At 43.9% G+C, this 27,484-nt stretch overlaps 1 protein-coding gene across 1 annotated transcript in view; it reads left to right on the top strand.

Moving 5' to 3' along the window:
• Positions 1 to 24,493, top strand: part of Ppa1 (inorganic pyrophosphatase 1) — a 29,065-nt gene extending 4,572 nt beyond the window's left edge. Inside the window, exons 3-11 of the mRNA XM_021173916.3 lie at positions 7,186 to 7,239; positions 8,618 to 8,737; positions 11,432 to 11,518; positions 13,045 to 13,171; positions 15,063 to 15,190; positions 15,685 to 15,770; positions 20,742 to 20,811; positions 22,705 to 22,747; positions 24,155 to 24,493. Of these exons, the coding sequence (XP_021029575.1) occupies positions 7,186 to 7,239; positions 8,618 to 8,737; positions 11,432 to 11,518; positions 13,045 to 13,171; positions 15,063 to 15,190; positions 15,685 to 15,770; positions 20,742 to 20,811; positions 22,705 to 22,747; positions 24,155 to 24,186 (747 nt within the window). The 3' untranslated portion in view covers positions 24,187 to 24,493. The remainder of the gene's footprint in view (positions 1 to 7,185; positions 7,240 to 8,617; positions 8,738 to 11,431; positions 11,519 to 13,044; positions 13,172 to 15,062; positions 15,191 to 15,684; positions 15,771 to 20,741; positions 20,812 to 22,704; positions 22,748 to 24,154) is intronic.
• Positions 24,494 to 27,484: the final 2,991 nt, after the last annotated feature.

Genomic DNA, 27,484 nt, shown 5'->3' on the forward strand with positions numbered 1-27,484 from the left:
GAAGAAGACTGCTACCCTTGTCTATGCATGTGTATGCGTGCACACACATACATCATATGAGTGAGTTCCAGGACAGCCAGGACTCCACAGAGAAATTCTATCTTGATAAACAAGCAAACAAACAAACAAACACAATTCCATCACGTACACAACAGGTCCATAAGACTCCACCATCTCAGAGAAATGATGTTTTGTAGGACAGCCAGGGGTCATCTCCATCCCCCCTTCTGGAGTGTCCCAAGACAGCTGTGGTACCCTTGGCTGTCCAACCACTTGGGAACATGGAAACCTAGCTCTGTATCATATCAGTCATATACACACAATAACTTTTTTTAGTTAAAAATGAGAGAAATAGATAAATACATTGAATTGTATTAATATTAGACAGTGTGCTATAGTTCTCCAGACAGCTGAACTCTAGCAAGAAATCCAGTCTGAGCTGGGCATGGTGGTGCACGCCTTTAATCCCAGCACTTGAGAGGCAGAGGCAGGCGGATTTCTGAGTTCGAGGCCAGCCTGGTCTACAAAGTGAGTTCCAGGACAGCCAGGGCTATACAGAGAAACCCTGCCTCAAAAAACCAAAAAAAAAAAAAAAACCAAAAACAAAAAACTCCAAAAGCAACCCCCCCCCCCCCAAAAAAAAAGAAATCCAGTCTTTCGGTAGCTTCAGGGGATTCCATCTGACCCAGGTCCCGCTTTTGGAGACAGTGAAGGGAACAAAGCCAGTTATGTACCGCAGCTGCAGGAAGGACCTCTAACTGGACGTGCCTTCCTGTGGGAGCCTCGCAGTTGTATTTACCCAGGCTCTCCGATTTGTTACTTCTGATGTCCTGACTGTTGCTATGACTTGCTGAGTCCTTCCCCATTGAACTTTCTTGTTGGGTTGGCTTGAATTACCTCGTATGGCTTACTAGGATGTACATCATACTTCAGTGTGCTTCACAATGATACCTCAGGATATTCTGAGCTATGGAGATGTAGGAACCAGGGAGTCTGGGCTACTGATGGTATATCCGTGGATGTCCATGTCTGTTGTACACTGGCGTGCAGAGGAGGGAAGTGTTTCATACAGAGCTGGGTTTCCATGTTCCCAAGTGGTTGGACAGCCAAGGGTCCACAGCTGTCTCGGGACACTCCAGAAGGGGGGATGGAGATGACTCTCGGCTGTCCTACAAAACATCATTTCTCAGGGTTCTCTGAGACGGCGGAGTCTTATGGGCCTGTTGTGTATGTGATGGAATTGTGTTTGTTTGTTTGTTTGTTTGTTTGTTTGTTTGATTGATTATCAAGATAGAATTTCTCTGTGGAGTCCTGGCTGTCTTGGAACTCACTCTGTAGACCAGGCTGGCCTTGAACTCATAGAAATCCACCTGCCTCTGCCTCCTTAGTGCTGGGATTAAAGGTGTGTACCACCATCCTCCAGTGTATTTCATAAGATTATTTTTCATAAGAGCACAGACTCTTGCAACACCTAGATTTCACCATTGTTCAGACTGTAAGAGCCAGTTTTTTTTTTTTTTTTATTGCCATCTGAGAAGCCAGGAAAAGTGCTTTGGTTTGTAAGGGAGTTATCTCATTGGGATACAAACAAGGTCGTGGGTGACAGATCTCATTTTGGATTACAACAAAAAAAGCAACCTGACCTGTGACGGAGGAGTGTAGTTTATTTTTTAGCTTAATAAATGTAGTATGTCCGTGTGTATGCGCACACATGCCATCGTATGAGGTGGCAGTCTGGGGACAACTTTGTGGTGTTAGTTCTCTTAGTACAGGTTCCAGGGATCCAGCTCACATTCCCCGCTTGCACAGCGAGTGCCCTTAGCCAATGTGGCATCTCATTCATTGTCTCTCCCGGACCCCAAATTCCAGTGCAAGTGTACTTTTGTACGTTTTTGTCTGTGGTTATAGGTGTGTCATTAACAAGAGGATACTTTTAAGGACTCAGTGACTTGGTTCCTCAACAGAAAAATATCCAAGGACTTAGGGATTTTATTCCATGTCAGAGCCTTTCAGTCCAGACAATATTGAGTTTGCATTAGCTAATCAAGCCAGCTAGACCAGGAAGTTCTTGTGAGTCAGGTATCCTGCTCGGATTCTATCCAAGTATATTGGGTAGCAAAGGGCAAAGCAGGGGCTTACTCTTGTCGTTACTTGCAGAAATGTGTTTTGGGTCGACTCTACTTCAGGCTTGAATACGAAAACAGTTGTCCGTGAGAATGTCTTCCAAGTCAATACACAGAGATAACAGAACACAGACTTCGAACAGTGTCAGACAGCCTAACATAAGCGACGGCGACATGGGTAGATAGTGATCAGCTTGGTTCTGGTTTTGGTTTTGGTTTTGAGTTTTATTTCCTCTTGTTACTGAGAACTGAACCTGGGGTGATGGGCGCAACCCCCAGCTCTCTCTTTGTTTTGAGACAGGGTCTTACTGAATAGCATAAACTCTTTCTGCACTTGTAACCAGGCAGGCTTTGACCTCACCATCTTTCTGCTGCAGCCTCCTGAGTAGTGAGGATTAGAGGCATTTTGGTGAGGCCCATTCTACGCAGTGAAAGTTGACCTCAAACTGCTGAGGGTTTTTAACTTACTCCCACCTGGAGTATAGGCATACACCACACCCAGATCTTAAAATGCTCACCTATCGTAACTCAGCAGTGTAATTTACAAGCTTGGCAGTTCTCTGGGCCATGTCTTCAGTGCTTATGTGAAATCCTAGTACTGACTTTCCCAGGCTCCTGGTAGGACACGTTAACCCAAAGCTGTATCTTTTCTTCTGTTGAAAAAAAAATCGTCAAGCTCTTAATCAGATGGACTAACAATTAAATGCTTAGGCGTTACAGATCATAGGCAAGTTTGACAACTGAAAACCCCAAATCGTGGTAGGTTGGTAGAGCAGAGACAGTAAAAGGTATGGCTAGAGTATCTCACCAGATTTCCGTCATCCTGTAGCATTTCTGAGGAGGAAACAGGAGCTTGTTCTCAGGTGACGTGGCATATTAAGTCGCTTCTTTTCCTGGGTGTCCATGCCTGTGTCCGACTACAGGAATGAGTTTGACTGGCCTAAGTGAAAGCTTTAATCGTAGGACAAAGGCTCTCCATTCCCAGCACCCTTAAACCAAACACTCAAGAGTCTCAGATTTCAAGTATTTTGGATTACTGGATAAATGTGCTCACCCAGTGAAGCCTATGGGATTACATCCACCTGAGGATCTCTGAAATCTCAAGCATTTACGGCTCTGGCCAGTGTTGTGATTATTTAAGTGAGTCTGTATGCGTAGGGAATGTCCACACTCTCACTATGGTGCGTTTGTTTGTTTGTTTGTTTGTTTGTTTGTTTAATGTATAGCACTGTAGCTGTACTGATGCCTGTAAGCTATCATGTGGTTGCTGGGAATTTGAATTCAGCACTTCTGCTTGCTCTGGTCAACCCTGCTCGCTCTGGCCTGAAGATTTATTATTATATCTAAGTACACTGTAGCTGTCTTCAGACACACCAGAAGAGGGTGTCAGATCTTATAACAGATGGTTGTGAGCCACCATGTGGTTGCTGGGATTTGAATTCAGGACCTTTGGAAGAGCAGTCTGTGCTCTTAAGCACTGAGCCATCCCTCCAGCCTGTGTTATTGTTTTAAACTCTGAGTCCTGATACTTTGTTGAGAGCCAGTCTTCCCCTTGGTATATATCAGTATATGTCATTCTCTTTGGTTGAATTATTATTATTATTTTTTTTTAGAAGAAGAAGACAAATCTATTTTGTACTCTGAAAGACTAGCAGCAGGCATGGCAGTCACAGGAATTGCTTGCTGTAATTTACAGCTCCAGATGTGGAGGTGGCATGGGTGTCTTTTTTTTTTTTTTTTTTTTGGTTTTTCGAGACAGGGTTTCTCTGTGTAGCCCTGGCTGTCCTGGAACTCATTCTCACTTTGTAGACCAGGCTGGCCAGAACTCAGAAATCCGCCTGCCTCTGCCTCCCAAGTGCTGGGATTAAAGGTGTGTGCCACCACGCCCCTCGACAGTGTCAATTTTGACTATTTTATTTTTCTCAGGTACCCTCCCAATTATGGACAGAATAATTCAGAAATTTATTTATTTTTTTAAATAAAAAAATGTATGAGTGTTTGCCTGCATGTTTGTCTGCGTACTGTGTGTGTGGCCGGTGCCTCCCTGGAAGCCAGAAGATCCCCTGGGACTGGAGTTAGAGATGTTTGTGAGCCTTCGTGTGCGTACTGGGACTCTAACCAGGTTCTTGGGAAGAGTGGCCAGTGCTCTCAGGGAGCATCTATCCAGTCTTCTGTGTACTTGCGACTTCTTAGAGCATCTCGTTCTAGAACAGTCCCAGAGGCTAAAGAGGAAGCTTAAAACCCCTGGTCACTTGGTGAGCAGTGTTGAAGCCCGGTACTCTTGAGAGCACCATTAGCAGGCTGAGTGGGGGTGGCGCCTTCCCTAGTCCCAGCACTTGGGAGGCTGAGATTGAGTTTATAGCTGGGACTACAGAGCAAAATTCCGTCTCAAAATAAGACCAGACCGATATTGGGCAGGAACATGTCCTCATAAATAGATAGATACCCCGCGAGCTCTTCTGATAAAGCTTTCTCACTCTGAGGTTAGGTGGGGCGGCGTTTACTTTTGAGGCAGGGTCTCACGCAGACCATGCTGCCCTGATTGCTATCTAGCTGAGGCTGACCACAGTTGCTTCAGCTTCCCGAGTGCTGGAGCTGAGGTGTCCGCTGCCACACCTGGTCTATGAACCACCGAGAGTTCAACCCAGGCCTTCACGCATGCTGGACCAACACACTACTAACTTCCACACCTCAGTTATCTTTATTTTCCTTGCTGGCTACCGCGTGGATGACTGTAAATTCCTGATCCTCCTGCCTCTACATCCAAAGTTCAAGGGTTATAGGCATGTGCGTCATGGAATTTGTCCAGGGCTGGGAATGGATTTTATGCACGTTAACCCTTCCAGCAGCCGAGCTGCAGCCCAGCTTTTAAAAACTCATTCGCTTTTGAGTATTTGCAGATTTTTAAAAAAATTCTATTTTATGTATGAGTATGCTGTAGCTGTCTTCAGACATACCAGGAGAGGGCATTGGATCCTATTACAGACGGTTGTGAGCCACCATGTGGGTGCTGGGAATTGAACTCAGGACCTCTGGAAGAGCAGTCGGTGCTCTTAACCACTAAGCCATCTCTCCAGCTCCATAGAATTCTTTTCTTATTATTTTTCTGAGGATTTTTACTTCCTTCTGATTTTTCACTTCTCTGTGTTTACAGGTTTGCAATAGTAAGCAGTTTTAAAGTCTGGATGTCTTTGTTGGTTAATTTCTAAAGTGTTCAGTGTTGTTCCCAGCCTCTGGCTAGTGATTCGGCTTTAGGTGATCCTTCTTGCCCAACTCTGCGGCTCGTGAGCCCCCATGGCCTGTCCCACGCTCACACCATTCTACCTGCTGTCATCCTGTGGCTTCACTTTTTATGTTTTTGTTTTTAAGATTTATTTGTTTATTATATGTAAGTACACTGTAGCTGTCAGACACCCCAGAAGAGGGCATCAGATCTCATTACAGATGGTTGTGAGCCACCATGTGGTTGCTGGGATTTGAACTCAGGACCTTTGGAAGAGCAGTCAGTGAGTGCTCTTAACCACTGAGCCATCTCTCCAGGCTGTGGCACCCCTCACCCCCCTCACTTTTTATGTTTTGAGTTATGGTCTCCAGTAGCCTAGACTAACCTCAAGCTTAAGAGGCTGGTCTTCTGAGCCTTCTACTTTCACCTTCTGAGTGCTGAGATCACAGGTATTTGTAATGTCTGGGCATTAGATGTCATTTCTTGGGCAGGGGGCAGAGTGAGGAAAAAGAAAAGAAAAATTACCAACCAAGTTCCTTATTTCCACCCCCTCCGATTAATCGTTTATGTTGCAACAGCGCCACCTTGTGGATCTTTGGAATATTGCTGCTGGAAATTAAAACCCCTGGTTTTATTTTTATTTGCTTCTTTTCTTTCCTTTTTGAAACTTTTTGTGTGTGTGCTTCAAGAAAGCTTCAAACTCAAGATTCTCTTGTTCCTGCCTCCTATGCTGAGGTTCTAAATGGGTACCATGCCTGACTGAAAGATAAGGATTTTATTAAAGAGCAATTGCAGATTGATTTGTGTCCTTGTAAAGGCTGTGAACTGAAACTCTTCGCGAATGTAAAGGCTTGTTTCATGATAAAAATGACAGTTTGGACAAAACGATGTTCCGTTTCCTCCCAGGAGCCTTTGTTAAATCTATCTTTGACTTGACGTGTGCATTTTCAAACTGCTGGCTTCTGGGGACTTTTGCCTGTGAGTGCAGGAGTCTATGTTTAAGATGTGCTTAAACTAGAATCCCATCAGTTAGAATATCAGAGGGCAGGGCGGCTGGAGAGATGGCTCTGTGGTTAAGAGCACTGACTGCTCTTCCAGAGGTCCTGAGTTCAATTCCCAGCAACCACATGGTGGCTCACAACCATCTGTAATGAGATATGATGCCCTCATCTGGTGTGTCTGAAGACAGACACAGTGTACTCACATATATACATGTAATAAATAAATAAATAAATAAATAAATAAATAAATAAATCTTAAAAAAAAAAAAAGAATATCAGAGGGCAGGCCTACCATTAGTGCCAACCCCTAGTGCTCTTCAGAAGGACTTCGGAAAACAGCCAAATTTGGAGAATCTGGCTGATTAATATTGGGGTTGAAGCAGGGGCTCGCCTAGCTCAGGTGTGTCTCACGGCGCACCGGAAACCTCCTCTGAGTAGTTTACAGGACACTGCAAGGAATGGCAGCAGCCTTTGGAGGTGGCTTTCCTGAAGACAGCCATTTCCAGAGAGAAGATGTCTTGTGTTTGTTGAAAACCTACCCTCCTTTTTGGAAAGGTTCTTATGAGAAACTCCCAAATACTGGAGTATTTAAAACAAGAGAAACTTAAAACAGGAAAGTTCAGAGAATTACACGCTGTGAGTAGCCATGCATCCATGGCCTTGAGTCTTCCATATTCTGTCTGTCTGCTCTCCTCACCCGCCCCACCCACTTCGATGAAGTTTCCTTAACTTCGGTTGTCTGGTAGAGTTGGTAGTTTAGCTTCAGGGGAAGAGAGGCGAGCCACGCCGCAATAAGGCCGGGTGACTTGTGTTTGTCTCACTGTCTCTCTTGTTCCAGGATGTGTTCCACATGGTGGTTGAGGTTCCGCGCTGGTCCAATGCCAAAATGGAGGTAAGAGAGCTCGTCAGACTTGGTATGTCAGTTAATGTGTGGGTCTGAGTGTGCCACTTATGTTGAGGTACCTTCAGAGCCCTGCAGTGTGTGGGAGCGGCTGCAGCACAAGTTACAAGTAGTTGTGAACTGCCCAGCGTGGCTACTGGCACTGAACTGGCCTCCTCTCCATGAGCAGCAGGCTCTCTTCCTGCTGAGCCCTCTACTACCCAGTCCCACGTGTGTTCATTAGTTTTTTATCCAGCCAAACTGATTTGTTTAAAGATGAGAAGTATTCAGGCGTCTGGTCTCGTGTGTCTGGTCTCACTGTTCCCGTCTCTGCCTCCCCTGCCAGCTCCAGGTACCCTTACTCCTGTGATGGCAGCATACCTGTCCCAGGATGCTCCCCCTGGCCTCTGCCTGTCCCACCCACTGCCTCTGATGGTCCCAAAGTGGCGTGTCAATGTTTGCTTCTGCTTTCTTTTCTCTTTTTGTCTTATTGAGGTAAGGTGTGGCTGTGCAGCCCAGGCTGCCCTTCAACTCCTTCCCCTCCTCTTGTCTTAGCCTCCCAAGTGCTGGGGCCACATCCAGAACATATGAGCAGGAAGAGCTCGGTGGCCTTGGCTGAATTTCTTTTCTTTCTGATGGCAGACAGTGACGTGGCTGCCTTTCCTTATCGGTCCTCACTTTATATCATTTGGATTTTTGTTTTTGTTTTTTGAGACTGGGTCTCCCTATGTAGTCCTAGATGTTTTAGAATTCCCTATGTAGACCCGACTGGCCTCTACCTTACAGCATCTGCCTGCCTCTGCCTCCTGATGGATGGCTGGGATTAATTATAGGCGTTCACCACCATGCCTAGCTTCCTTAGGTGTTTTGTTTGTTTGTTTGTTTGTTTTAACAGTGACCACACTTGCATTCGCTATACTCTCAGATGTTTGAATAACTTTAACTAGAAAGGAAAACTGACCTCGGAGAATAATTATTTTGTATGTTTCCTAAGGCTCTTGTTGTTTTTAATTGCAGTTGTTTGTTTAATAATTTATATGCGTGTGGCTGTTGGTGGCGGGCAGAGGTCAGCTTGCAGGCCATCTGGGGATGAAGCTCAGCAGTGCTGCTCTGTGGCCATCTTGCCAGCACAGTGCCTTTCCTCGGGGATGCTGGTGTTTGGTCCAGCTCGTCTTACTTCTTGGTTCCTGAGATTAGTGAATGTTCTTTTTCTCTTCTCTATGTTGTTGTGCATAACAGCTGTCGGAGGAGCCTTTAGTTCAGTTTTCACCATGTTAGGGATGAAACAAATCCTGAAGGTGGACTAACGGGGTGGGGCATGCCTACGTAATTTGTTTTCTGGGATCCTGTCTCCAGCAGTGTTGCACACCCATCTGGCATTTCATTTCAGATTGCTACAAAGGACCCTTTAAACCCAATCAAGCAAGATGTGAAAAAGGGGAAGCTCCGCTATGTGGCGAATCTGTTCCCTTATAAAGGGTATATTTGGAACTACGGCGCCATCCCTCAGGTACGAGTCCCCTTACTCGCTAAAAATGTACTTTTTTTTTTCTTTTAGCGTAGTAAAAATTAACTCACTTTTAATCAAACGTTTAAATGCAGAAAATACTGGCTATCACAGAGCAGAAAAGCACTGGACAGGATAATTTTATTTTAAACATTTTAATGACTTATTTCCAAGGTTAACTAGAAGGAATATGTCTATGTTTAAGCTCAGATTTTCTAAAATGTTCCGTTTTCTATGGACTCATTTTAGACTCCCAACTGTACATTCTTCACAGACTTAGTATTGAGTGTAGTGAGAAGAGGGAGACTTGGTGCTTAAAGCCTTGGTTCTTAGCCAAGCTTAGGGGCACACTCCTGTTAGCCCAGCCTGCAGGGCACACTCCTGTTAGCCCAGCCTGCAGGGCACACTCCTGTTAGCCCAGCCTGCAGGGCACTCTCCTGTTAGCCCAGCCTGCAGGAGGACTGACATAAATTGGAGGAAACCCTGGTCTACATGGCCAGTTGTAGGACAGCCACAGCTACATAGTGAGAGCTTGTCTCTGAAAAACACAGCCAGAATTAAAGGTGCCTGCCAGACACTTGGTGACATGAGTCCCAAGGTCCCGTGGCAGAAGGCGAGAGCTCACGCCTACAGGTTGTCCTCTGACCTTAATGGGACATATGCCCCCACACACTAACACATGCAAAAAAAAAGACAATTTTAAAATGGAATTTAACACCAAAAGCCTTGATTTCTACCCAGATACCACATACACCTCCGAATGGAGCAATACTGAGAGCCGAAAGTTTACCTTTAACAAGGCTCTTGTCACCAAAGACTCTCACACCAAATGGTGGTGCAGACACAGTGGTCTCCCTCTGTTCCTCGGAGACATAAATCTGCCCGTGTGCATTCTTACTGCCGTGGACATGAAGGTTTGGTTCTCCTGGGGTCAGAAGCTTTGGGGCAGGATCACGGCGAGCTTTCTTCTTACCCAGCTGGAACCTTGTTTTCCTGTCTATCGCAAGCACATAGTAAGGCGTTGCTTAGTTTTTGGATGGTGAGTCATCAGGCTTTAGGGGGTGCCAGGGTTAACCCTAGCACTCAGAGGCGGAGGACGGCAGATGTCTGAGTTCAAAGATTGCCTGGGGCTGGCTGCACAGAAAAACCCTATCTTAAAAAATCAGGAACAAAAGAGACTTGTATCTGTTATTAGTAAAGGACATACATTTGATCATGCGACACTTAACACATATCCAATTTAGTTTTTCCTGTGGGTAATGGTTTGTTCCCTATTCATCATTAGGTGGATTAAGTGGCGTCATTGTGAATCATAAGTTACTAGCATGTAGGTCAGACTCATCTAGTTTGTTGGGTAATCCCAGAGTCATTTGTCTGTCCCAATTACCGCACTTGAGTTGATTTGGTATTTGGCTTTGTTGTGTGGTCCCTGTGGGGACACAGTGCTGAGCTCTTCTTCTCGGGGCAGACTCCTGCCTTCCTGGTGTTGGAAGCAGTCTTGCTCTATCCCGTTCACTCTGATCTTTTTCCTCTAGCTGAAGAGGGAAGTAAATCCAAGTCATAAGTGTGTTCTGCTGAGGAATAAAAGAACCTAGCAGCAGCTGCAATTTAAACCCAACAGCCGGCCGCACACTTGATCAGTTCTTTGTGAGATGCTCTGCCGAGTCTCTGGCCTGCAATTTAGTAAAGAGAGAAAGGCAGTAATTTAAGCTTTTCAGCCTTGGCTCCCAGCCAGCAAGGCTGCGTTCACCATCTGAGGTTATCATTTCCATTCCGGGCTCTCTGGGTGACAGAAATCTGTGATGAAGAGACTCAAGCTGATAGGACATAGATGGAGTCAGTACCCAGAGCAGCTCAGCAGACTCAGGGCCTTGCACATGCTAGGCAGGTGTTCTCCTACTGAGTCACAACCACATCACACCCCCGCCCTGCCCACCCTTCACCCTTAGTGTTTGAGACACCAGGGTCTTTGTGTGTGGCTTAGTAAGACCTCTGTAGCCTGGAACTTGAGCTCCTGCCTCGGTTTCCACGTGCTGGGATTACAGGCACGCACCATCATATGAGTTAAGTGTTCGAAGCAGGATCATTTTCTTGTTTTGGGTTTTGGCTTTTGACTCAGGATGGCACTGTGTAGCCGTGGCTAGCCTAGAACTCATAGGGATCTGCCTGCGTCTGTCTCCTGGGATCAAAGGCATATATTGACACACCCAGTTTTCGTTCTCTGTTCTGAAGCTTACATTTAGCTTAGCATTATATGCATAATAGAAGCTCCAACATTTAATTAAAATTCTTCTCTCTAGTTAAAAGTTCTTAAATGCAAATTGTAAAGTTTGTTTGTTTGTTTGTTTTTTTCCTTGACAGTTTCTCTATGTAGTCCTGGCTGTCATGGAACACATTCTGTAGACCAGTTTGGCCTTGAACTCAGAAATCCGCCTGCCTCTGCCTCAGCTGTGCAGGGTTCTAAGGTGTGCACCCCCACATCCAGCCTGCACCCCCACATCCAGCCTGCACCCCCACATCCAGCCTGTAAAAGTTTTAGAAGCAGCTGGTAGCTGGTTTGTATTTTTTCAGCAGACCTCGTCGGGGTTGTACTTGGTCAGCAGTGTGTGTGTGTGTGTGTGTGTGTGTGTGTGTGTGTGTGTGTGTGTATGTGTGTGTATGTCAGAGTGCTGCACTATAACACTCGCTTTGTTTTAGACATGGGAAGACCCAGGACACAGTGACAAGCACACTGGCTGCTGTGGTGACAACGACCCAATCGATGTTTGTGAAATCGGAAGCAAGGTAATGAAGTTGAATTTTCCCTGTGACATTAAAATTAATGACTCATACCAGTTTCTATTTTGAAAATTAATGTGAATGAACTGTGAGCACTGGTGAATAGTTAGGCCTCCTGAAGGCTTTGGGATGATCTGTTAAGGACTCAGCCAGGTTCTCCGGATGTGAGAAGTGGGCTCTTGTTCTAAAATTCAAGATCTCAAGCTCAGCAAAATAAGGAACAACTCAAACCAATGTTATTAGATGCCATTTTTTTTTTAAAAATATTATTCATTTTTTTTTATATGAGTACACTGTAGCTGTCTTCAGACACACCAGAAGAGACATCAGATCCCACTACTGATGGTTGTGAGCCACCATGTAGTTGCTGGGAACTGAACTCAGGACCTCTGGAAGAGCAGCCAGGGCTCTTAACCACTGAGCCACCTCTCCAGCTCTTTTGTTAGATTCTTAAGTCAGAATTTCTGTCTGTTTTGTTGTGGTTCTGGGGATTAACCTCAGAATCTCAGTATGCTAGGCAGGTGAAAAATGTAAGGACATATGACTAGCTTAGTTCAGTGGCTCCAACAAACGGTAAAGCATAGTACAGTTGTGTCTAAAATGAATTATAGAGGCCTTATTTAGCACAGCCAAAGACACCTTAGAAAAGTTTAAATCCCCTGAACTGTGCTGCTGTTTTCTTATGGCTCACAGGAGAGGTCTGGAGCTAGACAAATGGCTCTGCGATTAAGAACACTGGCCACTCTTACAGAGGACCTGAGTTCAGTTCCCACAACCCACTTGACCGTTTACAACTCTCTGTTACTTCAGTTCTAGTGGATCTGACTCCCTCTTCTGGCCTCTGCAGGCATGAGGCACACACATAGTACATGTTCATACATGCAGGCAAAACATACATATAAAAATTAAATCTTTTAAGTTTTTAAAAGAATGCAGAGCAGAGGGTAGTGGCACAAGCTTTTAATCCCAGCACTTGAGAGACAGAGGCAGCCGATCTCTATGAGTTCAAAGCCAGCCTGGTCTACAGAGTGAGGCCCAGGACAGCCAGGAATATACAGAGAAACCCTGTTTTAAAAAAAATCAAAAGGGGGAGCGGGTGTGTGCGTGCACGAGGGGAACTGACTGGACAGTTGTCCAATGACCTCCACATGCATGCAGTGTGCAATTTCATGTGTACAATTCCCCCACCTCCATCACACTGCGCGTGCGCTTGTGTGTGTGTGTGTGTGTGTGTGTGTGTGTGTGTCTAAGATAGGGTCTCACTGCATAGTCTGTGCTCTCTGGCCTTGAACTCACAGAAATCCACATACCTCTGCTTCCTGAGTACAAGGATTAAAACTGTGTGCTATCATGCTTGACAATAAAAGTATTTAAAAAAAAAAAAAAGCTTGACTCAAGTCTATTAAATAGACACACACACACACACACACACACACACACACACACCTTTCTTTACTTGTCACCATCCCCAAGATAGAACCCCCTGCTTTCGTTGTGTAATACCACTTGTGCTGACTCTGGCTGTTCCTCAGGTGTGTGCCAGAGGTGAGATAATCAGGGTGAAGGTCCTGGGCATACTGGCCATGATCGACGAGGGCGAGACCGACTGGAAGGTCATTGCCATTAATGTGGACGATCCGGACGCAGCCAATTATAAAGGTAAGGAAACGGGAAGCCTGGAAACAGAACGTCTTCTAACCCTGTTGTTGAGACGAGGTCTTTCTCTGTAGCCCTTGCTGTCCTGGAACTCCTTGTATAGAGCAGGCTGGCCTTGAATTTCTAGAAACCCGATTGTCTCTACCCCCAGTTGTTGCTGGGTAAAGGTAGCACTGGTTATGATGCTTTCAAAAAGCCACGAATGCTAGTCAGTGGTGGCACTCTCTTTTATTCCCAGCACCGGGAGGCAGATGCAGGCAGGTCTCTGAGTTGTAGGCCAGCCTGGTCTGTAGCATGAGTTCCAGGACACCAGGGCTACACAGGAAAACACTGTTCCAAAAACCAACCAAACAAAAAAAGGCAGTCAATGATGAGTGTCCATACAAGAGGCACACAGGCATTCTGTAATCTGGAGCAGATAAATACCCATGAGACCACATAAAGTACAAATGCAAAGCTGAGGAAGATAAGAAGTCTCTCAAGCAGACAGACTGCCAAGACATTTATGTGCCTGTGCTAGTCTCAGGGGTGGAGTCTAAGTCCCTCTTTTGTTGTAGGTTTGTTGCTGCTTTGTAGCCTGCGTTAGCCTTGAATGCTACATCCAACTGCTTTAGCATCCCTGAATGCTGGAATTACAGCTCTACACCACCATGCCTACCTTGACTTCTTGGTACTTGCCTTGCTTGTGGGGAGCAGGAATTTTGTGACTTAGAATGCCTAAGGTGGTATCAAGTAGTCCATTTGAATTCAAAATGTAACTCACTAGTTAGGCAATTAGCTCAGTGAAGAGTGCTTGCCTAGCTTGTACAAGGCCCTAGGTTTGATCCCAGTGCTGCAAAATAAGCCAATCAACTAACTATTTTTAAAATTATTTATTGATTATATGTAAGTACACTGTAGCTGTCTTCAGACACTCCAGAAGAGGGCGCCAGATCTTGTTACGGATGGTTGTGAGCCACCATGTGGTTGCTGGGATTTGAACTCAGGACCTCTGGAAGAGCAGTCAGTGCTCTTAACTGCTGAGCCATCTCTCCAGCCCCCAGTCAATCAATTAACTATTATTGTTATTTTTGAGGCATGATTTCTCTTTGTAGTCCTGGCTGTCCTGGAACTCTGCAGTCCAGGCTGGCGTTGAACTCCACAGAGATCCCCCTGCCTCTGCTTCCTGTGTGCTGGGATTAAAGATGTGTGCCATCGTTCCTGGCCTGTCTGTCTATTTATTTTGCTTTTTTTTTTTTTTTTTTAAAGATTTATTTATTTATTACATGTAAGTACACTGTAGCTGTCTTCAGACACACCAGAAGAGGGAGTCAGATCTTGTTACGGATGGTTGTGAGCCACCATGTGGTTGCTGGGATTTGAACTAAGGACCTTTGGAAGAGCAGTCGGGTGCTCTTACCTGCTGAGCCATCTCACCAGCCCCTATTTTGCTTTTTTAGACAGGGTTTCTCTGTGTAACCCTGACTGTAATTAGAATGTATTACCCATAAGGAGATATTAGTTGTGTCTACTTTTCTTGTTTTTTTTTGGTGTGCAATTGGAGTGTGAACCTTTGACATACAGCCTTAACCTGCCTGTTTTAGTATCTCATACCCTTCTTACAGAAAGATGCTAGCAGCCAAACCGGTTTGATGACACAGCCCCACTCACGTCTCTTCCTGGATCCAATGGCAGTTAGTCAGGCTTGGTCGCTCTCTTCAGTTCTTACTGTCAAAACTACTCAAAGATTCAGGATAAAATTTTTTTTTTTTTTTAATTTTAAAGTGTTCTTTTCTCAGCTTTAATATTATCTTGGGCTTCTTTATAATTTTCCCTGTATATCTCAATGTAAACTTGATATTTTTGACGAAGGCCTAAATACTCATTGTGCGATGTGTCGGGTTTCTTTCCTTAGATATTTCTGATGTCGAACGGCTAAAACCCGGCTACTTAGAAGCTACTGTTGATTGGTTTAGACGGTATAAGGTTCCTGATGGAAAACCAGAAAATGAGTTTGCATTCAATGCAGAATTTAAAGGCAAGGTAATGTATCTTGTTGTTCCCATGTGAAGGTTCATGAAAGCAGGGGCCAGGGCTGTGTTTCCATGGTGTGTATAGGTGCTTGTGTAGTGTATGTAAGACCCTGGGATCCATCCCTAGTACTAACCCGCCCAGAATTACCCATGAAACCTGCAGTATGGGGCTCCTTTCCACCAGTTGAACCTAACAGTTTACATGAAGTCCCACTGTTCCATAGACTCACTGATTTACTGGAAGACATTTTTATAAAACGCAGCAATTTTTAAAAACCACGAAAGCTGAAAAGACAGTTTTGTAAGGGGGGAAAAATTCTAAAGATGCAAGGCAGTCTTGGCCTTTTATTTATATAAAGGAAATATATCTTCCCTTTTTAACAAAATTTCCTTTGGTTAAATTACTTCCTGACTTAAAAAAAAATAGTATCGAGTTTTGGGTTATGTAAGTGGTAAGAAGAGACCTCCTTATATACTGTTTTAATGCCTGTCTTCAACTTACAGGACTTTGCAGTTGACATTATTAAAAGCACCCACGATTATTGGAAAGCATTAGTGACTAAGAAAACAGATGGGAAAGGAATCAGTTGGTAAGTGTTAACTCTCTTTTTCTGTGCCTTTAACACACAGCGGACCGGCTTGCAGCAAACATTTTACTGATTGTAATGTTACCAGTGGTAAGAGTAAAACAGGTGTTTCTAGACTCCTTGCGTCTTACTCACAGACCTAAATAAAACAAGAACACACACAGATTTGCAAAAATAGCAAAGAATGTCTGTTTAGAGTGGAGCTGTGGTACAGATTAGAAAGGAATTGCACGGTCTTGTTAGATTAGGGCATATCTTCTCTTGGGCACGTTCCTTCCCACAATCCTGTGCATGACGAATTATGCATAGTCGTAAGATGCTAAGTGGAGGATTCTCTCTAAAACTGGGGTTATTAGAGGACACAGTTTCCCCGTTTCCCCTCAGCCCCACCCCCACCGAGCCAAACCAGTTCAAGACAAACTTGCTTTTCCATCCTTAACATAGGATACATTGAAATATACTTGAATATAGTATATTGTCTCTATTTAATGCTTGTTAGGGGCAGAGAAGGTTAGACAACAGTTAGGTGTCATTTTCACAGAGGGGACACAGTGCTCAAACATATAGTAGCTAGGTTGCCAATACATTATTAGCAAGGCAGGTGGTGCATACAAACCGCCTAGACTCTCAGGCATACTGTTGTTCCCATACCTGCTTGCTTCTCTATACTCAAAATCTAAGAAAGAGTTAGTGTTTGTAAGATGATTCAGTTGGTTGCTGCACAAACCTGATGATCAGAGTCCCAGCCCTGAGAACTCCACAGTTTTCCTCTGACCTGCATGTAAGCCATAGCATGGACATTTCCAGATATGCACAGATTGTGCACATGCTTGCACACACACACACACACACACACACACACACTAATAAATATAAATAAATAAATGAATAAATCAAGCTGGGTATGGTAGTACATACCTTTATTCCACACAATAGAGAGGCAGAGGCAGGCAGGTTTATGTGAGTTTAAAGTAGTTGGCCGACCAAGGCTACATAGTGAGACCCTTTCTCAACAAATAAAATAAAAATTGATTATGCTAGTAGTTTCTATTCAAGTTTATTCATCAGCAACTTAAACTGCCTGTAAGATCCTCTCTAAGGGGGCTGGAGGGTTAACAGCACTTGGCGCTCTTCAACTTTGGTTACCGGACCTCAGGTGTCTCCTAACTGTCTAACTCCAGTTTCCTAGGATCCTGCACTTCTGTCCTCCTCGGGCTCCTGCCCTCACATAGCTACATACACATAATCAAAAGTAATGAAAATAAATGTTTATAAAATCCTCTTTAAACAAATAGAAACAACATTCATCTGGGTATTGAGATCAAAGCTTGTGAGCTAGCATCAAGGTACATCAGCTAAGGGTGTGCGTGCCTTGCCATCTCAGATATGAATAGGTAATATGGGAGCCGGGCAGGGGTGGAGTCTGCAGCTTCTCTTCAGACTGCCTGGAGGACCATCAGCACTGCTTCATGCACACTTTTTGAAAACAACGTTCCAGAGAAACAAACTGCTGTCTCAGGAGAACAGTGTACCCCGTGTGTCTGAAGGGTGGGAGGCTAGTGTCCTTTCCGCCCTGGTTCTTAGAGTTGGTGGGACAGCATATACCATACCTCAGTGGCCGTGGCTTCATTTCCCAGAAAGCACGGTTGGCTGCATTCCAGTCAGGTTTGCCCATCTCCCTGTGGACCAGCAATCTGAAGAGTCCCCGCCGAGCTCTTTGGGATCAGGGTTTATTAACTGTACTAACTGCCTTGTATAGAGCAGTCTTTGCCAGGATCTCATGCTCACTGAACTTACTCCCACTCGTAATAATAGTTATGTTAATTGAGCAATTAATACTTGCCAAACATGAAAAAGATACTGGCCCTGAGCCTAGCCAGAGTCACTCCAGAATAACCGTCGGCACGTTATCTTGAAAATACCAGGGTTCAGGTCCTAGTACTGGGGAAACTAACAAAAAAAAGCAAAAGCAAAATGTGGGTTTCAAGATAGCTCATCAGGTAAAGGCTCTTGCTGCCAAGAGTAGCTCCCATAAATTGTTCTATAACCTCTATAAACACTGTGGTATGTGTGTGTAGCTACACACACACACACACACACACAAAACATAAATCTTTTAAAGGGATTTAAAAGGCCTAATCAGTCATAATTTATTAATAGCTTATTTGTCTTAAGTCCCTGTTTTATTTTCTGAAGAGACACCATGACCAAGACAACTCTTATCATTATAAAAGGAAATACTTAACTGGGGGCTTGCTTATAGTTTCAGAGGTCCATTATGGTAGTGCACATGGCATTGGAACAAGAGCTGAGAGCTACATCCTGATCCATAGGCCAAGAGAGAACTGGGCCCAGTATAGGCTTTGAAGCCTCAGATCCCAACCCCAGTGACACACTTCCTCCAACAAGGCCACACCTACCCCAATAAGCCACACCTAATTTTGCCACTCCCTGATGACTAAGCATTCAAATATATCTAAGAGAGCCAAAGAAAAAAGAAAAAAGACAGATTAACTCAATGTAGGAAGAAGTTTAGTTGCTAAAAAATACACAGTCTTAGTTATAAATTTAAAATTCAGCTCTGAGGCTGAGTAGCTGAGTGGGTGCAGTGCTTGCCTGGGATACACAAAGCCCTAGACTCCACCCCCAGTGTTGCATAAGCCAGGTCTGGTAGCTCGAACCTGTAATTCCAGCAATCAGAGACGTATCTGAAGGTGAAGGCAGTCTTAGTTTATAGCCAGTTTGAGGCCAACTTGGGCTATAAGAGGTCCCTGTCTCAAAATAAATAATAAAATACAATTTTAAGGGCTGGAGAGATGGCTCAGCAGTTGAGCACTGGCTGCTCTTCCAGAGGTCCTGAGTTCAATTCCCAGCAACCACATGGTGGTTCAAACCATCTGTAATGGGATCTGATGCCCTCTTCTGGTGTATCTGAAAAGACAGCTACAGTGTACTCATTATACATAAAAAAAAAATTAAAAAAAAAACTCACAATTTTAAGAGGGTTGACTATTTTCCTAATGCATGCAAGATCCCAGTTGCACTCAAATGGATAAATTAAGAAATATAATTCTTTTTTTTTCCCTTCCTTTTTCTTCTTTTTGAGACAGGTTTCTCTGTGTAGCCTTGGTGTCCTGGAACAAGCTCGGTAGACCAGAGTGGCCTCGACCTCACTGAGCTCTCTTGCCTGTGCCTCGGAGTGCTGGGGAATAAGCATTTGCCTGTTACACTGTACAACATTCCATATCTGTTTAGTAATCCTGTTGGGGACCAGGAATCACTTCACAAACCACACAACACCAAAAACTGATTCAGCCAGACAGGTCAACCAGGGCCATGGCCCAGATTCGGGAACTGAACAATGACTCCGAGTTAAGATCCTACAGGGGTTTTAAGCCCAAATTCCACAAATATCTATGCCTAATTATTTCACCAATCAGGATTTAGGATAGGGGATTTTCTTAGGAACATCTCTTTGTCGTACACTGACCTTGCTCCCATCGGTTGGGATATTCATTCAACAGTGGCAGGTGACTTGCCCTGTCTAACATTCCTGTATTCAAGATGTCAGTAACTAACCCACGTGCATGTCTCTTTCTGCTCAGTAGGATGTCAGTTCCCAGAGAGGTTTTGGGAACTTAAATGGAAGTCTTATTCCAAATAGTTTGTTACATTGGTGCAGGTGTCTCTCTTATGTTGGGGTCCATCCCAGGGGCAGCTTATACCATAAAAGCTTATACACAGGTGCAGGAAGTGCTCTTGGGTGGTTGGTTCCGGTCCAAGCTTATTGTGGGTAACTATACAAAACAGTTCTCCTGACTTCTATTGTGGCTGATTTCCAAGAGCACAGAAGATAACAGAATATGTAATCAACCTTAGCAGTAGAAGATTTTTCCTAGTAACAGCAGAAACACGTGAGAAAATTTCATAATGGCAGACTAGCCAGGCAGCAGTTACCCAGGCCTTAGCAGTCTATTTTGGTAATCATTTTGATTGCTTTTAACCATTTGTTGGTTTTAATGATCAATGTCTTTGTAGGGTCCTAACTTCGGTCAAGGTCTCTGAATTCTTTGAAGTTTTAAGCTATATTCTCCTGAACTATTTTTCTTCTATGAGGAATATTTCTTTTACACACTTCACTAACACTGATGGGAGCAGTTTTTTTTTTTTTTTTTTTATTTGTTAGCTTCATTCCCCCCCCCCCCCCCCGAATTAGGAAAGATGTTACAGATGTTCATTTGTACTTGTCTGATATTTTATTTATTTATTTATTTTTTTGGTTTTTCGAGACAGGGTTTCTCTGTGTATCCCTAGCTGTCCTGGAACTCACTTTGTAGACCAGGCTGGCCTCGAACTCAGAAATCCGCCTGCCTCTGCCTCCCGAGTGCTGGGATTAAAGGCGTGCGCCACCACGCCCAGCTTTGTCTGATATTTTAGTGAGTACTACAGAAGATTTGATGTCAGAGTCTTAAGTCTAAGTTGAGAGATGTGAAATAAGTCAACCAAAGCTGCTGTACCTGCCAAAATAAATAATCAGACTGCTTGCTGAGAAGGCTTTCAGTGAAACCAGATTTAAATGCTACTCGTCCAGCCATGGTGGCGTGCACCTTCAGTCCCTATATTCTCTGTGAGTTCTGGGCTACATAGTAAGACCTCGTCTCCCAAAAACAACAAACAAAAAACAAAAACCCTGCCACCTGGTCGTCATCAACTTAGATTGTTTGTTTGTTTGTTTGTTTGTTTTTTCCCTCTCTTCAAGACAGGGTTTCTTTGTATATCCTGGCTGTCCTGGGACTCACTCTGTAGATCAGACTTTCCTCGAACTCTGAGATCTGACTGCCCCCCTCCTGCTGCCCCCTAAACACGGCGATTGAAGGTGTACACCACTATTACCCAGTTTATCTTAGTTTTTTAAAGATTTGAGGAGGCTTTATTGTTCGTTTGTGTTCTGATTATGTTCATTTCATTCAATAGCATGAACACCACGGTGTCGGAGAGCCCCTTCAAGTGCGATCCTGATGCTGCCAAAGCCATTGTGGATGCTGTACGTACTGCTTGCTTGCTTTGAAACAATGCGGTGGCTGAGCGATAGGGTCGGTCCTCCAAGGGAAGAAATACTTGCTGCAACAAGTATTTGGGTGTCTTTCATGTGCACATTACCGTGTGACATCTGAAGGTCAGAACTCTGAGCACAGACAAATAGATGCTTGAGGGGAAAACTGAAGACTGGTGCTGGCCCACCCGAAGCAGAGTTGATAACTTGTAAAAACCAGAGTGATGGGTTGCACAGTGTACTTAGCCCAGGAGCCCATCACTGTCAAACCATCTTCTACAAGACACCACGTAGGAAGAATTGGAGCTAAGACAGGGAGTAAGCACACTTGAGGATCCCTGAGGGGACAGATAGGACACCAGCACCCCCAGCAGCACCTTGCTGTTAGGGGAATAATTACTATTATTATCATTGAATTTAAGTAAGAGTGCTCTGCTGTGTATACACTTCCAGGCCAGAAGAGGGCATCAGATCCCCTTATAGATGGTTATGAGCCACCATGTGGTTGCTGAGAATTGAACTCAGGACCTCTGGAAGAGGTTAACAGATAGCAGCCAAAATACCCATACATATAAAATTAAGTAATTCTTTTTCTAATTGAAATATCGCATTGAAAAAATCGTATATATTGATTGACCTCTTAGCAGATCACACCCTGCATTGTTCCTGTAAATTAATTTTAGAGCCAAGTGCTGTTAACTGATGAGCCGTCTCTCCAGTTTTTTGAGTAGTTGTAGCTGGCTTTGAAATGACAGCTCTGCCCACCCACCTCTGTGTACCAAGTGCTGGTATTAGTGGTGTGCACGTGGGCCACACTTGGCCCCTGTGCTGTTTTTAATCATCTTATTTGGACTTAGAAAAGACTGAACTACATCATTTAAAAATTTGGGCTGGATGGATGGCTCAGTGGTTAAGATCACTTGCTGCTTCTGCAAAGGACCCACGTTCTGTTCCCAGCACCCGAGTAGAGCCTTAGACAGCTAACCACCTGTCACTCTGGCTGGAAGGGGACCCCACCTAGGCACTTGTATGCACATGGCGTACAGATATACATGTAGTAAAACACAGACATAAAATAAAAGCAAGTTCTTTTACTTTCCTTTTTTTTTTTTTTTTCCATTTATGCCATCAAAACTGGCAAACGGAAGAAAATGACCTCTGAGTCCCCACGGCCTCGCCAATGAGGATGACAAAGGAAAAGGACTTGTTGAGCCAGGGCATTTAGGTTCATCTTTGTTTCCACGTGAATCCTGACAGTGAGATGAACAGGAAGAACAAAACTGGGCACAGTGGCTCTGGAGGCAGAGTCAGAAGGATTGCTCAGAGTTCTCTGCTAGCTTGGGCCACACCTCAAAACCCTGTTTCCAAAAAAAGAGGGGGGTGGCTAGGGAAAATGGAATCATGATACATGCATGCTGGGTTTCTTTTATTTCAAAAACATTCTCTCATGTGTGTCACTAAGAGGCTCAAATCCAGGGACTGGAGAAATGGCTAAATGGGTAAGAGGACGTCCCTCCACAGGACCAGGGTTCAGTTCCCAGCATCCTTATGGTGGTCTAAAACCTTCCATAGCTCTAGTTCCAGGGGATCTGACTCCAACTCCACAGCCACTAAGAATGTACGTGGTGCACATACACAAGCAGGCAAAATATCCATGCACATAAAATTAAAGAGTTCTTTTTTAAAAAAATAGAAATATTATATTGAACAAATTGTACATATTAACCTCTTATCAGCTCACACCCTCCATTGTTCCTATAAGTTATTTTTAGAGCCAAACAGGGACAATCTCCTATTTGCATTGTTTCCCAATTCTGTCAGTATGCATTTAGCTTTCCTTCTTCAGGTAGGACTCTATTTTAATATTTTAATGTTCCATTTTAGTTGCCTCCACCATGTGAATCTGCCTGCTCACTGCCGACAGATGGTAAGACCTGAATACACAAAAGTCATACTAGAGTGATGTGTCTGTATGTAAATTATATATGTGTGTGTATGTATGTATGTGTGTGTGTGTATATATATATATATATATATATATATATATACACACACACACATTACTTGACTAATATATTTAACTTGACATAAAATAAAAAATATATATTTTACTTGACAAATAGTTATTTATACTTATAAGTTTGTTTTGATGTGTGTTTATAATTTAGAAATATTAAATCAAGTTAGGAAATGTATCCCTTCACATACTTATTTGTGGGCAAACATTTAAACCTTTAAAATACACAGTTGTAGCCACTTTCAAATACATAATGGGACCAGGAGTGTAGATTGATGTTGATGTGTGCATAACATGCTGGAGGACCTGTGTTCATTCCCAGCAGCAAGAAGGAGAAATTCATAGGCAATGTGTTATTACTACAGTCACCATTCCATATTAAATAAATTCATAAAGCTCATTGCTCTGACCTGACATCAATGGTGTGCCCGCTGGTCAGCACCATTCCCCTTCCCATCTAGCTGCCCTGGCTGCCCTCAGCCCCTGGCAACCCCTCTGTACAGTTCCACACATAGTAGGATTAGTCGCGCTGTCTGCCTTTTGTGTCTGTCTTTATTTCCCTTGGCAGGCTATGTCAGCTATGCTAACGTTCCACAGTGTATAAGTGAGGGACACTGTACCCCACCTTTCCTTTCTTATTTTAGGGCACATTCTATCACCCTGGCCCCTCAGATTCCATGTGGACACTGTGGAAAGGACGCCTTATGGGCTGTGTTCTACATTCTCATCCAAACACTGCCTGCTTCATTCAGAAAAATGGCCCCGACCTGACCCCTCTTTAGAAGGGTTGCATACCTGCAATCCCAGCACTCTGGAACCTGAGGCTGGAGGATCACAGGCTGAAGGCCAGTCTGTCTGAGTTACATAGCAAAACCCTGTCTGAAAAAACAAAACAAACAAACAACAACAAAAAAAAAAAAGAAAAAGGAATCCATAAATTTCTTCTGCTGAGAAAAGGGCTCTGCTGGCATGGTAGTGTGTGCCTTTAATCCCTGGTGTCCAAGAGTTTGGGGATAACCTGGGCTCCATAAAGAGTTTCAAATCGGCTGAGACCATATAAAACCTCATCTCCACACAGGAAGGGAGGGGGTAGAGTGAGAAAGCCTTTGGGTAAACGCTGCTGCGTTCCAGCCCTGCAACTGTAACTTGCATGCGTGCTCTGGAAGTCTAGCGGAGGAGCCTTGCAGAGCAGTGTATCTAGTATGCCTTGTTTGGCAAGCATTCTGCTGAGTTACATTGCCAGCTTTCTCTTTGTTAGATGTTGATAATTTGAGTATTTAACAGATTCAGATTTGTCTTTTTTTTTTCTGGATACAGTGGATAAATGGTTCCATCAGCAGAAAAACTGAAGAGCATCCTCTGGAACACGAACTGATACGGCCGCATCCTGTTCACCTGGAAGCATTAGATGCAAAAGCTTTTCCAAGCTCTAAATTTCTGTAGCTCACCGAATGAAGTAGACTCTGCTGGGACTGGTCCACTATGTTCAGAAGGTTAGCCATCTAGACACCTCACATCTCAACCAAGACAGCTTTTATTAAACCTTAGCTCTCAAAGCCGTGGGGACATGGAAGTCATTTGTGCATGGATGTGCGTGTGGACACCTATTGGATGTACATGTTTACTGTGTTAGGAAATAAAATTATTTTACTGAAACTTGGCTTAGGATAATTTCTTATTCTGGAGCCAACATTCCCACACTGGCATCAGTACTGTAAGTGTTTCTTTCCTACCAGAAGTCTTAGAATTCAGTTATATACTATTAAATAAAGACTGCACAGTGATGCACACCTTTAATCCTTGTACTCATGAGGCAGATGTAGGCAGAACTCTTGAGTTCAAGGCCAGCCTGGTCTACATTGCAAGTTAACATAACATTTCGAGTTCAAAAAAACAAGCTGTTTGTAGGAATCTGAGAACGGAACCTCTTGCACATACAGAAGGCCTGTTCCATGTCTAGTTCCCAGCATCCCATTCGAAAGCAAAAACTTTTAAATTACTATTATGTTAGCAGACAGTGAAATCTTTACTGAAGGTGGAAGTCAACAATTACATCTGTAATCAGTGAACTGAACCCTTAAATCATTTGCATTGCACCAAAGGTACCAGCCAGAACTGTTTTAGGTGAGTTCATGGCCTTTGGAGCTAGGAAATCCTCAGCTTGGATCCAGGCCTGTCTTATCAGCTCCTACTCAGGCAAGCTACAGACACTAACCCTGTTTCCTCATCTCTAAAAGTGTCAGGTAGTGTCCTATGGTACGCACTCATATTTATTTCACCTGAACTTTATTTTTATGTCTGTGGGTGTGCAGTCTGCGGGCAGGTGCTCTTGAAGGCCACAGGCACAATGGAACCTGGAGCTTACTGATCGGGCTAGACTGGCTGGCCAGCAAGCCCCACGGGGGTCCTCATGTCTCCATCAGATACACAGTAATGTCCCCTCGTCATTTTAATTTCACTTTTTGCCATGGCGAAGGATGGTAAGCATCTTTCATGTGCTTGTCTCTCATCTGTGTCTCCTCTTCTTGTCTCTGATGCTGCTGTGGCCAAATACCCGAGAGAGGAAAGGAGGAGGGTTATTTTGGCCCACAGGTTTCAGGCCAAGCTTAGCGAGACCCATTGCTTTGGGCCTTACGTGAGAAATGCTAAGACACAATACCATTTATCAGTGGCAGTGAGGAAATAGAGGCAAGATGGGGCTGGGTACAAGGTATATTTTCCAAGGTACATACCTAGTGATCTATCTCCCAGCTCCTATAACACCATCTTCCAATTGTACCCTCATGGGGATCCATCAGAAATCAGTCCATTGCTATATTAGAATCCATAAGTTCTCTAGGTGTAGTGGTGGAGGCCTGTGGTCCTAGCCACTCAAGAGGCCCTGAGACCAAGGCCTACATGGATTAAGGGTTACTTCAAGGACAGCCTGAGTAAGATAGTCAAACTCTGTCTCAGAAATGATTCTAGAGGCAGAAGAAATGGCTCAGTGAATAAGAGTGCTTTTGCTTTTATGAGTACACTGTCGCTGTCTTCAGACACACCAACAAGAAGAGGGCATCAGATCCCATTACAGATGGTTATGAGCCACCATATGGTTGCTGGGAATTGAACTCTAGACCTCTGCAAGAGCAGTCGGTGCTCTTAACCGCTAAGCCATCTCTCAGTCCCAAAGATAAAATCATTTAAAAAAAAATTTTTTTTTTAAGCTGGGCATGGTGGCATGCAACTTTAATCTTAGCCACTGGGAGGCAGATAGATTTCTGAGTTCAAAGCCATCCTGGTCTCTATATTAATAAAGTTCCAGGCCATTCTTCATAACGAGACCTTGTCTGTGTGTGTGTGTGTGTGTGTGTGTGTGTGTGTGTGTGTATGTATATATATTCTCTGATGTCTACCATTAAGGTTATCAATTTTTTTTCTCCTATTATGCTTTTTAACTCTATGGTTGGAAGGACTGAGTTAGACAGAGTCAGGCTGACCCCATGACAGGCTGCAAACTAGCAGTTTGGTAGACTAGGCCTGTTTCTGTTTCTCAGAGCTAGAATAGTCCAAAGCTAGTCAATTCCAGGAAAAGCCACCCCTCACGGGGAGCCAATCAGGAAGCTGCCCCATCACAACCTTTCAGGCAGCCAATCGGGAGCTGAAGAAGCTGCCCCACTACCTAGCTTGAGCCAAGTATAACTAAAGTGTATCAGCAAAAGTCCCCCAAGTCCCACAGAGCCTTAACCAATCACAAAAGCATCCATACCCCGGAGATAGAACCCACCAAAGGAAAGAAGGTGAACGTGTCCCACTCCTACCCTAACAGGCTTTAAAATCGACCCTGTAAAGTCTACACCTCTGTCTTCCATCCCGGAGTATGGTGGACCCCTGCATACAGGTTCTCTGCAGAATAAATGCTCTTTGCTGTTGCATACTGTTTGAGTCTGGGGTATCATTCTTCGTGAATCATGGACCCTTAAATGGTTTCTATTCCTTCTAATAACTTCCATATCTTTCCTTAGATAATATTAATTTCTTTCAACTAAACACATTTTTTTGGGACAGTGTTTCATGCATTTCACTCTGCCCTCAACTTGTTATGTAACCTTTAACAATATTTTTTAAAAAGTTTGAGGTTTGTTTTAAAATTTTTATGTATGGGTTACTGGAAAGATGGCTTAGCAGTTAAGAGCACTGACTGCTCTTCCAGAGGTCCCGAGTTCAATTCCCAACAGCCATATGGTGGCTCACAACCATCTGTAATGGGATCCAATGCCCTCTTCTCGTGCGTCTGAAGACAGCTACAGTGCTCATATACATAAATAAATAAAATCTTTTTAAAAAATTTAAAAATGTGTGTGCGTTTTTGCCTATCTATATTATCTGTGCACCACGTTCATGGCTGGTGCTGCCAGAGACCAGAAGAGGGTGTTGAGTCCTCTGGAACTGAAGTTACAAATGTTTGTGAGCTGCCTTATGGGTACTGGGAATTGAACCTCTTGAAAGAGTAGCAGTACTCAAAACTACTGAGCCATCTCTCAAGCCCCCAAAGATTGATTTGTTTGTTTGATTTTTGATACAGGGTTTCTCTGTGTAGCCTTAGCTGTCCTGGAACTCACTCTGTAGACCAGGTACCACCACTGCACAGCTCCAGAAATTGATTTT

Source organism: Mus caroli, unplaced genomic scaffold (genome assembly GCF_978045245.1).
Source record: "Mus caroli unplaced genomic scaffold, Mus_caroli_1 scaffold_9, whole genome shotgun sequence".
Classification (NCBI taxonomy): Eukaryota; Metazoa; Chordata; class Mammalia; order Rodentia; family Muridae; genus Mus; species Mus caroli.